Source organism: Peromyscus leucopus, chromosome 5 (genome assembly GCF_004664715.2).
Source record: "Peromyscus leucopus breed LL Stock chromosome 5, UCI_PerLeu_2.1, whole genome shotgun sequence".
In the NCBI taxonomy this organism is placed as follows: domain Eukaryota; kingdom Metazoa; phylum Chordata; class Mammalia; order Rodentia; family Cricetidae; genus Peromyscus; species Peromyscus leucopus.
This window is the reverse complement of record NC_051067.1, coordinates 132195450-132211620: the sequence shown is the minus strand read 5'-3', so window position 1 is coordinate 132211620 and position 16171 is coordinate 132195450. Positions and strand designations below refer to the sequence as shown.

At 42.2% G+C, this 16171-nt stretch overlaps 1 protein-coding gene across 1 annotated transcript in view; it reads right to left on the bottom strand.

The window, feature by feature from the left end:
* The window catches only part of Ccny (cyclin Y), a 132689-nt gene that overhangs the window by 16387 nt on the left and 100131 nt on the right, over positions 1 to 16171 (bottom strand). The window contains exons 6-8 of the mRNA XM_028887832.2: positions 13266 to 13323; positions 13055 to 13174; positions 2769 to 2935 (exon numbers count right to left, since the gene is read on the bottom strand). Coding sequence (XP_028743665.1) covers positions 2769 to 2935; positions 13055 to 13174; positions 13266 to 13323 — 345 coding nt within the window. The remainder of the gene's footprint in view (positions 1 to 2768; positions 2936 to 13054; positions 13175 to 13265; positions 13324 to 16171) is intronic.

Sequence of the window (16171 nt, the reverse complement as noted above, 5' to 3'; positions counted from 1 at the left end):
GCCAGCCTCGTCTACACAGCTACAAAGCAAGTTCCAGGACAGCCAGGACTATTACACAGATAAACCATGTCTTGGAAAACCAAAAACCAAACCAAACCAAACAAACAAACAAAAACAAGAAACCCACTATTTTGGCCTTCTTCATAGCCTAGAGACTAACACAGAGCACTCCCCCCCCTCCGTAACTGTCAGCTACTCTTTTGTTAATCTACATCATCTCCTTTTCTTTTGTAAGCATCTGGGTTATAGTAGTAACTGTATGCAGAAGCTAGTCTCAGTTCAGCAGCTGTTTTCTTCTAAGTGGATATAACTACAGAGAGATCTCGGGCACCTCTACCTTAAAGTCCCAAGTCATTATCCATCCATACAAACAGGAAGGGTTAAGCAGATGATTCCTTGGCATGCAATAAAAAGTTGGAGGATATCAGGGAACTAATGCAAGAATAATTCCTAATAAGAAGCATGGGCTAGAATTGCATGCGCTAAGAATTTGCTTCCTGTCAGTCAGAATGACAGTGCTTTAGAAACTTCCCTCACCCTGAAATATGGTAAAGAACTCTGTACTCTTGTGAGATCGATCATCTAATAAAAAACTTCCCATTTTTCTTACTGTGATGAAGCAGCAGACACAGGAAGCACTCACAGACCCAGAAGCAGAGCTCTGAGGACACAGGGCTTTCAAGGGGTATCACAGCATAAGGTACCTCTCAAGCAGGAGGCAGTAGTCGGGGCGACTGGTGAGGATCTGTGGCCAGCATGCCAATATGCCTATAGCCTGGTTACTCTCCCACACACAGGCTGCAAGAAGATTCTCACTCCAGGGCTACTGGGCCCAAGAATGTGGCATGACTGGGATAAAGCTGGTAACCTCCTGTCAGAAAGTTCCTCATGGAGCTTAGCTAAAGAGCTATGCCAAGCAAAGAATGTCAGAAGCGATAATAAGCCACACGACTCCAGGTGGCTGAGAGAGTTGAATGCTTCTGTGACTACTGTGTGCAGGTCCTCAGCTAATAATTCTCATCGAAACTGAGGTCTGAGCCAGGTGGACATCTCTCCCCATATGGAGGCTCCTCTACTGAGCTTGGCGAGAGAAGGGCAGGGTGATGCTGATGTACAACATCAAGCCCCAGAAATACATGGCTGATTTTTTTTTTTTGTATCTGAACTTGCCAAATATACCAAAGCATGGGGTGTGCTTTCTGAAGCCAAATGGAAACACTTGAATTCAGCTCCCGAGCTTCTTAGGTTAGGCTTGTTGCTCACAGAGGAACATGGGCTTTCTTACTGGGCTGAGGTGACACAGGAGCTCAAACACAAACCCCCAGGAATATTTATCATAACAGTTTCAGCAATATCTTCACAAAACCAGAAAGTATTGCTGGTAACCCGTTCATGATCACAAAGACGAGAAATACAGCTCACTGTATTTCCACAGGCAGGTTCCCTGCGGGGCCTGACGACATTCCGCCAAACTCACTCACTCTTACGTGGGAGCCATGCAGCCCGGTCTTGGATCAGCACATGACTGACTGCCTGTCCACTGGGTTTCCTCAGGGCAAGGCACCTGTGGAAACCAACTCTCACTTGGCAAGGACAAGTAGTCTATGGGACAGTGTAGGAATTTGCAAAGTTCATGAAGCTTGCAGGCTCTTTTCTCTCTCATTATGTTGTTGATTCTTTGGGAGGCTTTTAGTTTTACTTTGTCAGTCACACATGCAACAGCTTTAATTTTCCTTGGAAATTCTGCTCTTTCTCAAATATTTCCTCCTAAGTTTCAGCAGGGGGCTAATTCTTCTCAAATTTTTTATCTGGAATTGCAAACTACAACTCCTAATCCTGGGAACTTTTCTGACTCAATAAAGACAGTTAGGTACATATGAGAAAACACTTGGAACATTCAGCATGTCTCACAGTTCTCTGGCAAGAGGAGTAAGGCATGCATTTACAGAATAGGGAAAAAGTCTCAGGAATACACATAGTGGTAACGGTGGAGAGTAAGTTCCCTGGACACCAGCATACAGAATCAATGATAGAATCTAGTATGAGCCAATGGGAAAAAACGCAATGTAAAATATGGAATGGAGAAATCCATCTTTACCATACACAGGAGCTTATATTGATGGGAGAAGTATGATAGAGTGAGATGGGGAAAGAGTGCCTGATCAAAGTCTGCCTTTTACAGAGAGATTGAGAGACGGGACCCTCTTGTAGAAAGGGGAACTGTAGAAAAGCATATCTTGGAGACATGAAAAATCTGTCTGGGTATGAATACTGCTGTCCGTAAAGCACTGGACCCATGTCTATTGCTTTTTAACTTTGTAACCTCAGGTAGCTGCCAGCAGACATAAGTGCTCCAAGGGCAGGATGTGTGTGGCTCGATATTTAGCTAACCTGCAAAACTGCTGAAGGTTAGGTAGGGGTGGGAAGTGTATTTGGTGAAGCATAAAGGAGAACAATGGGGGCTTTCATAATATAAAATATGATGTTTCTCAAAAGTAAAAAACAGCCAATGATAAAACTGTTCATGTAACCCCGGTAAGAAAAACTCTATTTAAGAATAAATAGAGATGGCCTGAGCTATTCAGGGCCACTTGAGTGCAGTCCACTTGGTGGTCAGAATTTCTCCTTGTGCCAATGCCCCTTCCCCATCTTTGGACCTGAACCCGAGCCAAGGCTGGACCCTGGCAGCTCTATACTGTACAGATAACCGAAAAGAAGCATGGTCTCCCTCTAACTCAGCCCTGAAACAGAGTGATGCCCACACTTACATGTCCTCCACCGTGATGTCTTTCAGGATCTGGCAGTAATCTACATTCCACACAGCCTGGTCATCCCACACCTTAGAGGCCAGCAGGATTGCCCCGAGAACAATGCGCTTCCAGTTGGCTGGACAGATGTCAATCTCTGCATACGTCAAGAGCCTTTCAAGGTATACCTGAGGAGACATGAGGAAGCCAGTGCTAAATGCGTTCAGTTGTCTCCTCCACCCAAGGAAACTGAGCACAAATCCCACTTCAATAGTCCTTTAAGCAGGAGTTACCTGGATATACGTATTTCTTTACATGAATATCTGCTATAATCAATGAAAAAAAAGTCTTGAAAATGATGTCATTTATAAGTGCAACCAAACTCAAGGGCAATGACAAAAAAATACATCAAATATACATAAAAAATTTGTTGAACATACTTAAAAATATATAATCTATTATTTTTTAACCTATGTTTTTTCATTGAAAATATTTTTTCTCACAAATTATATTCTGGTTAGTCTTTGCTCCCTCTACTCTTCCAGTTTCTCTCTACCTCCCCTTCCATCCAGATCCCGCCCCCCCTTTCTGTCTCTCATTAGAAAACAAACAGGCTTCTAAGGGCTAATAATATAAAATATTAAGTAAGATAATAAAATGATACTATAAAAATGTAAGTAAAACAAAAGCTAACACATTGGAATTGGACAAAACAATAAGAAGGAAAAGAGCCCAAGAAAAGGCACAAAAAACAGAGAACCCCTCATTCACACAATCAGGAATCCCATAAAAACACTAAACTGAAAGCCATAACTGCCCCCAGGACATACTTATTTTTAAAAGGCTGAAAGGCCCTGTGAATTTTATTAGAAATAGGCTGGAGGTCACATGCTGTAATAGTGAAAATGTAGCTGATCTTATAAATATTGAGGCTGGCATAAATCTCAAAAGCTACAGGTCAAATTATATTCTGACACAAAGAATGTAAAGGCTATAAACCTACACAATTTTTAAAAGGTATTTTACACTTGATCTTAGCTAATTTCTAAGAAGTCACTGACCTATAGAGTAATTTATTTTTAAAAATCATTTCTGTGTATGTATAATGTGTTAGATGTGTCATGCTGCACAGGTGAAGGTCAGAGGAGCAGGCTTTGTGGAGTAGGCTCTCTCCCTTTACTTTTCTGTGGGCTCTGGGAATGGAACTCGGGTCTCCAGGCTTGTGCAGCTGAGCCACCTTGCCGGCCGTTATAGAGCTTTGTTTGTTTTGTAAAGACAGGGTAGCACAGCCATATCTGATGGGGATGGCAGAAGTCATGAGCTGCACAGCTTCTTGACAAAGACCCAGCAAAGCTGAGCAGCATAATAGCTGCCATGCCACTTTTGGTTTTCATCTCCTTCTGTTTCATACTTGGTGGACTTTTAATATTTATACAATTTGGGTATACTGGGTTGATAGAAAATTTCTTATGAATCATTTATGCCTTCTCCCAGGAGTACTGCTTCTAAGCTTCCCCAGGAAAGTCCTGAACATACTACCCCTCCTGTTTTTAGGGAGATGTCCTTATCTACTTGAAGGTTTTCCTTATGCCTTGGAGGTTGTGACTACATTTAGAAGCTGGAGGTCTCTTTATGAGGCTATGAAATATTCTTAAAACATCTGTCTCTGCACTTACGAAGGAACAAGAGAATCAAAACAAAGTAAACTTAAAAAGGTGAACAAGATGTGGTGGGCTAGAGGAGTTGGCCACAGATCAGACAAAAAGCCTCTTCCTACTATAGGCTCAGGCAATTACGTGATATCTAAGCAACAAAATCAGATTAGCTGAAATTGCCGCTGCACTTCCCAGAGACTTATATTGATGAGCAAAGAATGATGTATAAAGATGATAAAAGAATGAGATGTCAGGACCTCTCTTTGTTAGAAAAGTTAGCACATGCAGAGCCACAGTGATGTCATATGACCAAGGAACAACAGAATGCCATGATTAGACAAATAAATAAATTCTATAAAGATATAAAATGCAAACATTGTATTATGTCAGAATTTAAATAACTACAGCAGTTTTGGCTTGAGAATTTTCCTTGGGCACTCTGAGCATTGAGAGTTAATACACTGCTTGGGACATGGCAGTCTGCCCAGGATGGTTTGGAGATTTTGTTTTGGTCTAGTGTCCTTGTAGCCACAAAAGCTACTAGCCCGACAACAGGATGTCATATAACTCTAGATTCTTAAAAATTGGATTATGGGGTTAATGAGTAAAAATGATTATAAAAAATAACTGTTTATCAATGATGATTAAACTTGAGGGAAAATGATTGTAAAAGATGACTCTATTCTGTCACAGTTTATCAATGATGACTAAAAAATATTCAAGAGGAAGTGAAACACAAGTCTAAAAACAAAAATGGTATGATCTGTATTTTGAAACAACCTGAATCTATCCCTACTTACTGAATTCTGTATAAATAAACACTCTGGCCAGTCAGGCTTCAAGATTTTCCCAACCATCATACTTGGCCCATCCTTCCCTCGATGACTTATCTCCTCTCTGTGACCTGTCAACCACTGGGTCCAGCCCCTGGCAACAAGGTCTTACTACGTAGGTCATAGAGATTCTCCTGCTTCCCTATAGTTTTTAAAAACTGAGCTTCATTGTAATTGCAATTCACATTTGGCTGCTGATAAACCTATATTGTTATTACGGTGGTAGAATCCACACAACATGGCTGGATGGTGGTGGCACATGTCGTTAATCCCAGCACTCCAGAGGCAGAGACAGGCAGATCTTTGTGAGTTCAAGCCAGTCTGGTCTACATAATGAGTTCCAGGACAGCCAGAGTGGTTACACAGAGAAACTGTCTCAAAACAAACAAACAAAATATACATAGCACAACACTGTTCATTCATTTCTAATTTTATCTGCAGTACTAGGTATGCTCAATGTTCTCTGACCATCTTCACCATTGACATGTATCCCAAATGAAACCCATATATCTCTACACAATCCTTCTCTATCCCAGCCCCTGCGTGCACTCCAAGTCTTCCTTTTGCCAACCCCTACAAGTACTACTGTACTTTTTTGTCTCTATTTTATACCAGTGGATCTTACAATATTTATTTTCTTGTGCCTGGTTTATTTCATTCAGCATACCCCCTTCATATTTCATTAGTCTTTGGCACTACCAGGATGAGAAATACCTCATTGTATGCACAAGTCCCACTCTGTTTATCACTGACCTATTAGTGGCCACTTAGGCAGCTTCTTCTGTAAGATAAGTTGAATAATGCTGCCAACATTGGTAAGTCATGTTTTGATCCTTTGGGGTGTAATTGAGTGGAACTGCTGGGCCTTCCCGTCATTCCATTTAACTGTAAGAAGAAAGCCACTACACTTTTCTCCACTGTGGCTGCAGCGTGCAGTTCAGTAGTGCTTAGGTGGGATTCCTCTTCTTTTCGATCTTTCATCATTTGTTATCTATCTTATGTATTTAAGGTGAGAATGGCCATCTTGATGGGTATGAGGTAGTACTTCACTGTAATTCTGATTCGATGAAATGACATTTAAATTGTTTAAATGAAATTTCAGCTAGATTTTGAAAATGAAACCAAACAACACAGGATTTTTTTTAACCAACAGTATTTAGTTTAACACAACCATTAAAAACAACAACAACAAAAATACACCCCAAAACAGAAAGCCCCTTGTTTAAGCTGTCATGGGGTTGGAGATAGGGCTCAGAGGATTCAAGCTCTGTTCCAATACTCACAACAGGTTGCTGCTTATAACTTCCCATGACTCCAGCTCCAGAGGATCTAATGTCTGTGGCCTTCATGAGACAAGCACTAACACACTGACTGACCCTGACACTCACTCTCTCTCTCTCTCATACTCATACACACACCCATCCACTCCCCGTCTCCCTCTCCCTCTCTCTCTCTCTCTCTCTCTCTCACACACACACACACACACACACACACACACACACACACACACGCACGCACTCTTCCATCTCTTTCTCTCTCTTGAAAAAAACATGTCCTAAGTCAGCTGCCTTTTAGTTTCCCTTAGCTAAATTAGACTATTTAAAATTTCTCTTATGTCTGCAGTTTTTATGATACTCATTTACAAAATGGAACTCTGTATGAGAAAGAAATGAAACTCAGATACTCAATAATCTTTTAAGAACTTGCTTTCTAAAATCTAGAATGGTGGAGTCTGCTAGTGTTATACATATTAAGCTCGCATATACTATTTGTACAGTCTTTTTTTTTTTTTTTAAGATTTATTTATTTATTATGTATACAGTGTTCTGCCTGTAGGCCAGAAGAGAGCACCAGATCTCATTACAGATGGTTGTAAGCCACCACGTGGTTGCTGGGAATTGAAGTCAGGACCTCTGAAAGAGCAGTCAGTGCTCTTAACCTCTGAGCCATTTCTCCAGCTCCATATCTGTACAGTCTTAAATATTTTCAAATGTAAAAAGCCACATGTGGAAAAGAAAACGTTAAGCACACAAAGTGCAGATTACATTCTGTTTAAACAACAAGCCTCCTAAGTAGGACAGAGATTTCTTTAAGAAAGGAAGCCAGGCAGTGGTAGCGTACGCCTTTAATCCCAGCACTCGGGAGGTGGAGGCAGGAGGATCTTTGTGAGTTCGAGGCCAGTCTGGTCTACAGAGCGAGATCCAGGAAAGGCGCAAAGCTACACAGAAAAACCCTGTCTTGAAAAAAACAAAAGAAAGGAAAACCCACACCAGATATGGCACTGGGGGCCTTCGGGAGAGGCTCAATTTTGGCAAGTTGAGAATCGGGCCAGTAGCATGGGCTGGCAGATGTACTAAATAAAGTGAAAAGACAAGACATCAGGCAGCATCAGACAGTCTGAGTGACACCAGAGCACAGCAAGGGGACATAAGGGCGCTCACCCACCAATCCTAAGTACAGATCCTCTGGAGGCACTAGGCTATCCCTAGGCCTCCAGGTGGCAGTACTGACTGTCAGGGTCAGTGAGGGGCTTGGGCAATACTGACTGGAAGTAGCCATTGAAAGGAAAATTATGAATCAGGCTGGACAGAGAGAAGCAGTGTTTGAAGTGGGGACCATCTCGATATAGTCCAGACCTCAAAGCCACCAAAGGTGGAAGTACCCAAGGTTTCTGAAATGTGCAGTTGGCTATGTATACTCATTAGAAACAGGAGGTACCAGAGGGAAGAGGCTATGTAAGGTGACTGCAGATCTGACTGGATGCTCTGTGTCTAAGATATATCAAAAGATGTCCCTAAGTTGTGAGCAAGCTGAGTGAAGGAGACAGGACTGAACTTTAAACTCAAGTCTGCACAGGCAGAAGAGGCCACAGGCCTGAGGTGAAGAGCAGCAAAGGCGGGGAAGCTCCTCGCTGGTTTGAAGCTGGAGACAGGATGGTAGGGTGGCAGGGTGGGAAGGGAAGGAGGGAGTAGAGGCTCCATCTCTTCGCTAGGTTCATTTCTGTATGGAGAATGCAAAGGCTACTCCTGACACTTCTAAGTACCAGGAAGAAAACGGAATTTCTGTCTCTCATAGTAACCAACAAAATAAGAATACAAGCTCACCATGAGTGACAGGGAAGCAGTAAGTGTGAAGGCGGGGGTGGAGGGATGAGTGGAGAAGGGCAAAAGAGAAACTTCCTTCTGGAAGTGAAACCTTGGCTGTTTGAGGAAATCAAGAGTCAGTGAGAGGCAGGGCTCCTGAGCCAGCTCCTCTAACAGCATCCACCTTCTTCTTCTACACAAAGGTGTTGAGAAATCAAGGGCTCCCATTGCCCCTCCTACTGAAGTAAGCTTTGCCAGGTATGTGCAGAGTAAGACAGTAACATCTACCCTGTTCCCAAGGAGCACTGCTCTGTCTTCAGTGATTCACTAATAGATACCAATTCTTAAGATCCTGAAAATGTAGATTTTTTATGACTGCTCTCTGATACCACGTTACACAGGATGGACTGGGACACATACTGAATACAAAGGAAAAACTGTTAAGAAAAGAACATCTTTCTGCTTCTTTGAGACAGGGTTTTACTGTGTGGCCCATGGTGACCTGGAATATTCCACACAGCCCAGGTCAAACTTCTAATCCTCATGTTGCCACTTCCCCAGTGCTGGGACCTCAGGTATACCTGTGTGCCACCACAACTGGCAGGAAATAACATTTCAGATTCCAAAGAGTTAGCAAATTGCGGTACGAGACTCCAGACTCACTGAAGTAGCAAAAATTTGGACAAATCTCAGTATAGTTTGTCTTTTCCCTCTCTTCCTACAGCAAATCCTAAGCTCCTGATGACAAGGTCCTGAGGACAGAGGGTCTGTCTCAGCCCCACGGTGCAGCACCCTGCACAAGGCTGGGACAGAGTGATGCTCCCAAAGAATCTGTCTTTAACACACCCTCATCCGCACAGAAGACAACCATGGATGGCATCCACTTAGAACTGTGAGCAACCTCCGTGGGATGGGAATAATATAGGGACTTTAGTGCAAGAAGATTCAGCAGGAGAAAATGGAGAAAATGACCACAGGCCGTGGCATTCAGGAAAGAACTGGCACAGGTGGACGGAGCGAGAACAATGAGGTTTCGAGGGGCAGCGCAAAGTAATCAATTCATTCTCCTGAGTTACCCAGGAGAATCAGAGGCCATTCAGGGAAGACCAGGAAATCAGGAGGCCGAGCACAGACTGCTCTCAAAAATCTCTGCTGGCTCTAAGGAGTTGTTGCGGGATGAGAGCCTGCTGCTGACTATACAGATGCAAGTTACTCAAAAGTTCAGAAACAACTTCTGGATATCCCAGTTTAAAACGGTGTTTGTCATCCTAAAGCATCAGCAATGAGGTAGGTAGTATTTCAGACCAGGATTTGTATTTGTATCAAATAGAAAACTGGGTGGGGCCAGGCTCACTTTCAGCGGGGCATCCTAGGGAACCTCAGGCTGTCTTTCCCAAAGCTTGACAACAGACTCTTCGAATTCTCTTCAGGACCAGAAGTCATGTAAATCTATACTGAAGGCAGAAAACAGAAACTGGGATTACCTAAGTCTCTTAGTTCACAGAAACTGCAGGCAGGATGCAACATCCTCCCACATCAGGGTCACAGCTTCTGTGCACACCAAGGGCTAACCTCTGCAATAAAATAATTTCCACTGGCTCAGGCAGAAAGGTGTCTATGACATTGTATTTTGAGTTAAATTTACCTTAATTGGTGGATACTAATAGCACACTAGATATTGCCTGAAAAGAGCCAACATGTTTTATGACATACTATTGATATCCTTTGAGGGCTTACTGAAGGAGGGAGACATTGTCATAACATATTACATGTGAAGAAAGCAGCTGGCACACCACAGAAGATAATTACAGTGAGCGCCTCTTACTAGCATGTGACTCAGCAGAACTTGTCAGTAACACCGTATTTTGGGGGAGTTCCCATTAGTATAGTTTAATTCTATGCCAAGTAACATCCAACTGATTTTCACGATCAGTATCTCCAAACAGTGCTAACAGGATACTGTTCAGCTCCACCTCACATTACAGTCACATGAAAGACTGTCCTAACGAATCTCTAGACAACACAGGTTAGTGCCGACTGTGGAGTTTCAGAGGACTCTGTCGACGGCAAAGTTTTCAAAGGCATTTTGGACTGGGAGATTAAATGCAAACTCACAAAATCAAGGACATACATCAAAAAAAATTCCAACATTGATGAAATTATTCCAACCTGAATTTTTAAAAAAATTTTATTTTATGTGCATTGGTGTGAGGGTGTCAGATCATCTGAAACTTGAGTTATACACAGGTGTGAGCTGCCATGTGGGTGCTGGAAATTGAGCCTGGGTCCTCTGGAAGGGCAGCCAAAGTTCTTAACGGCTGAACCATCTCTCCCCAGCCCTCCCATCTGAATTTAGAAACTTATGTGAGGTCAAGTGTACAGTCTGAATTCAAACATGACACAATTTATTTTTGGTATTAATCCTATGATCTTATAACTATTTGGTTTAGCCAATCAGAGATAGCTCTAATAAGGTCTAGGTCAAGAGTACAAGATCAAGCCAGCAACAAGAGTTGACAGCTCCATTCCATTCCCAATTATATCCTACTTCAGATGCTATCATGCCTATTTTAGGACATGAGAATTAATATCTATTCTCTCAGCACTGAATGATGCTTTACAGATTCTAATTTGTGAGCAAGAAACAAATTATTGTAAGGGAGTAATTACAGCTTCCTGTTTATAAAATTTCTCTAACTTTTCCACTTGGATTTTTAGTACTTGATACTAGAGACTTTTCAGGAGACACTCAGGGTTGCAGTTCAGCAACAGAGCTATTGTGCTAGCATGAGTAAACCTTAGAAGTGATCCCCATCGCCGTATCATCGCCCCTTCCTGCCTCTTTCCTGCCCACCCTTTTTACTTCCTAGGATTTTTGTGTTGCACAGGCTGGCCTTGAACTCCAGGACACAAATGATCTTCCTGCCTCAGCCTCCCAAGTATCTAGGACTCTAGGTGCATGCCACTATATCCAGATAAATTCTTTTTAAAGGCACTTAGTTCATGGTACTTTATTATACAACAAGTCTGAAAGTCTTTGAGGGTTCCCTACAGTGAAGATAGAAACACTAGCTTTATTTGCCTTGGAGCTTCTACTGAAAACTGAAAGAGCACACATTAAACTAAGATTCCCACTTGGAAGTTTGGTTCCATCTGTTCTTTCAACACTATTTCTATGTAGCGAAGAATGGCTACTAAGAAAACCTCAAACATGATGATGGTATGGGCACACATACAAACTTCTTAGTATTTGTAATCAGAACAACGCTCCATCTTTTGCTTTTTTTTTTGGTTTTTTTGGAGACAGGGTTTCTCTGTGTAGCTTTGCGCCTTTCCTGGAGCTCACTTGGTAGCCCAGGCTGGCCTCGAACTCACAAAGATCCGCCTGCCTCTGCCTCCCAAGTGCTGGGATTAAAGGCGTGCGCCACCACGCCCGGCTCCATCTTTTGCTTTTTTAAGAGTAGATCTTTGCAGCCCTGGAGAATGCCCGAATCATCTACGAGGTATCGGGAAAAACAGAAACAACAGAATAGCGTAGACAATAGCGAACACAAGCAGGCTCAAGGTTTGTCCTTATAAGGGGCCTGCTTCCAAGGCTGGCCCTTAGCTGGCAGGAGGGGACAGGGAACAGAGAGAGGACAGGAGAAAGACGAGAAGGGTTAAGATGACCAACTCACAATGTTGATATTTTTATGTCATGAATAGAAATGTCACAGTGAAACCCACTAATCTGTATAATATATTACTTATAATAACTCAAAGTTTCCTCACAGCATAAATTTTATCCTAAATCTCATCAATGGTCTCCTGATTTTTCAGCCTTTCTTTTCTGGAAACCCTGCTGCTGAATTCCTGTTTTATAAGATAAATTCTTGTTAGGAAACTGCATGCAACTCCCCAGTTTGATCTCAGAATTTATGGTCATTCTGGATCAGTAAGTATCACCTGAACAGGTCTCACCCTGTAGCCAGCTAGGCAGTTAGGAATCATGAACCAACACATGAATGAGCAAATGGCTTACTGTTGAGTTAGCCCAAGTCATAAAACCTTAGTGTGAAGAGATACAGAGCCAAGCCTTCTGTTAGACAACAGTCTCCCCAGAAACGAGGGAGCCAGAGTCTGTTCTCCAGGCATGCTCGGTCATGGGCAAAGCTCACTTCTAATCTGAGAGACATGAAGTGTAAAGATCAGGGATGATGAGGGTCCACTTTTAAACCCACTTCCCAAACAACATTGATCTAGACAGTCCATGAAGTTTTAACATCCTAACAACAATTTTCTTTCCTAACTTAAGTCTTAAAATGTGGGTTTCCATACTATCTTCATGGCCTACTGACACATTTATACAAAACAAATCAGAAGCTACCCTTCCTCTGTCTAGGCCATGGATGCACACAATTCACTGACATTTCAACGCATCCTGGAATGACTGACTACATTCTATTGTCCTTAAGATCATAATGGGGGGGGGGTGAAAAAAAGAATCCAGACACTGGTAGAGGATGTTCTTGGTCCATACGACCTTGCGTCAGCCCTGCTGGACTTATCTGCATGGAAAACTTCAGGACTGATAGCACTGACTGGCTCTGAGCGGGATCTCACACATGACTTTAGGAGGGGACTCTGAAACACTCCACACTCTCAAGACATTCATCCTCTAGTCTCACAGAAGACACAGAAGCTTCCACAAGTTTACCCAGGGTCACCTGGTAAGAGTCTCTGCTGCTCACACTCACCAGGGTGACAATGGCACATTCAGCTGTCAGCTGAGCAGCACTGAACAGTGTCCGAACGAACCGGTAGATCTGCTTCTGCTCTGGGTTGTGTTTGTCATAATCTGGTGGCACTTCGGATTTCTAGGAAAAAAGAGTTTTCAGATGACTGCCAGCTGACAGGAGCAAAAGACAGCTAACTAAACCATCTCATGAAACACAAGGAGGCGATTACCGAAAGAGGGTGGAGGTTTTCATCAAAAATATCTAAGAGCATCCTTCCATCTGGGTCCCTGGTGAGGAAAAGCAATAGAAAATCAGTTTGCTTTCTACAGAATAAATGCCATTCAAAATGAAACAAAACATGTTTCAGTTCACCTGAAGTTCAACACACAGAAACTGCTAAACTTAATGCTCAATAATGACTCAATAATGAGTCATTCTTCTCAGGCACAGTATTTAATGTTTTTGTTATTGTTGTTGAATCTTAACTTTTCAACTTTCCCCTCTTAATTTCTTAGGTTAACATACAGAGTAATGACGGATTTCACCTGGACATCGTCATACAGACATACATGTGTCCTTTATTCTGTTCTTGTCCATTCCTCTTCCACATTCCCCTTCCTCTGTTTCCTCCCCAGCTCTGGCTGCTGTTCTTCCTCTCCTAGTCAGTCCCCTTCTAACTGTTTCTTTTTTAATCTCATGTATTCCACAGATTTCACTATGTTCCACCTCCCCCTCATGATCCCCTATGGCTTTTCAAATGAACTAAATCTTAAATGATTTCATTTTCACATCTTTTTTCTGACTGTTGGTAATCATATGGTGGTTGATTTGAAGCCGTCTGGGGGGAAAGGGGCATGCAGTAGGCAAGGAAGATCAGTCTTGCAGCCACACAATGCCAAGGACTGCCTGAAACACCTGCGCTGGGACTGGAGACTACTGGATATTATGAACTGCAGTGCTTTTACTGACCTTATAGAAGCATAATGGATTAATTATGAAAAATAAAGAATTTTAGTATTTTCCTACTGTCATTTCTCAGCATGGAGGCATCAAAATTAACATTTCTGGATTATAGTGTGTTAGAATATTAGATCTTAAAAAATGCAGTTTGAATAAATGACTTGAGTTTCATAAACTATCACTAAGTATATCTGGCATGGGAAAGAACAGAATATCCAGCCATTTCTGAAATGGCCCTAAACATACTTCTGCCATTTTGAATTGGGTATATATGTAAAGCAGCATCCTCAGCATTAAAAATTATGGAAGTAACAATAATCCAGAAAAACACTCAAAAGTCCCTGTACCGTGCAATAAATACTCAGCTAAGATTTCTTCATGTAAAAATAAACAAGCATATCAATCTCACAAGTCTGCAAATTTGTTTTCCTTTTAATAAATGATAAAATTATGTTTTACACTATAGTAAATTTCTAATATCAGTGTATATATGGTTTGTATATCTACTTTATAACCAATATAGAAGGGCTGTGAATGGGGCAATGTTTAGAAGAACTGGGGCTTACAGTAGACAAGGCGGCCAGCCACTGGTCTACATGTAGCAAACAGGGCTGTGGCCTCTGGCCCACACACACAGTGCCTTAGGATGCTGACCTCAAATGTATAGTACTTTGGGCTGGTTTCTGATCTTACAGTGCCTTGAGCTACTGACCTGTGGTCTATACAGCACTTTGGATCACTGCTGTCTATACAGAACCTTGAGGTGATGGCTTCAGATGTACAGGGCTTTGAACTGTTGGTTTCTGGTGTACACAGTGCTTTGAGGTGCTGGTTGCTGTATACACAGCATTTTGAGCTGCTGGCTTTTCATCTGCACAGTGCTTTAGGGTGCTGACCTCTGGTCTACACACTGCCTTGTGCTAGCTTCTAGTCCACAGAGCACTATTGGATACTAGCCTATGGTTTGGGCAGCATTTTGGGTTTCGGGCCTCTGACCTACAGAGTGCTTTGAGATGTTGGACTCTGGTCAATTTGGTACTTTGGGCTGTTGGCCTCTGGCCAACTCAGAGCCTTGGAGTTTTGGGTTTTACAAAGCGCATCTCATCCCATCAGTGACAGATCTATTGTTTAATGTAATTTGAGTTTTGTCCAAAAATTTAATTTAAAAGCCACAATTGTGATCAAGTCCTATTTTGCTTTTCTACTGCAGTGATAACACACTAAAAGCACTTTGAAGAGAAAAGGGACCTTTGGCTTACATGTCCTGATCACAGTTGATCACTGAGAGAAGTTGAGACAGACATTCAAGGCAGGATCATGGAGGCAGGCGTTAAAGCAGAGACCATGGAGGCATGCTCCTAATGGCTTGCCTATTTTGATTTTTTATACAACCTAGGACTACCTGTCCAGGGGTAGAAATGCCTACAGCCAGACGGGCCCTCCCATATTAACCCTCAATCAAGAAAACGTCCCCATAGACGGGCCTATAGGCTGATCTGACAGAGGCATTTTTTTTAAATGAGATAATTTTTTCAATTGTCTTATCAGGTGACTCTAGCTTATGCCAAGCTAGTGCTTGCTTGACAAAGCAAACAAATGAATAATCTCACAGTGATTTTTGGGTAATACCACATAACTTCTAATCTGTGTATAAAGTTTAGGCTCAGCTTGAGAACACCAGGCTTACCAACCTACCCCTCAATATATCCATTGTGTTAAACACTCCAATTTCTGCTTTATAAATTTAACATCTCTATAAAAAGGCCCAGTGTCCATTCTAGCATCAGGCATAGAAACTGATCAAAAGTTCTGAGCATCTATCTGTGTCCTGTGACTGTTCACAAGAGCCTGGCAGTATAGATAAACCCAAGTGAGAAGAAAGGCTCAGTCTTACCATGGAACTTAGAAGCAGACAGTTCTTCCTGTGTGCACTTGGCTGCAGGGCCTCTGACCATGTCCCCAGCCACTAAGAATCAGCAGACTCCTTCACCCCCCTATGGCAAGACATTCAAAAGCCTGGCCAGCACTGAACTTCCTTAGATCACCGGGAGTGATATTCAGTTTTTCCTCATGAATGGAAACCTCCTAAAAACCATGTCATATGCCAGAAAAATATTTGCCACAAGTAATTTAGGAAACTAAATTAAGAATACGAAGGAAGGGGTGGCAAATGTA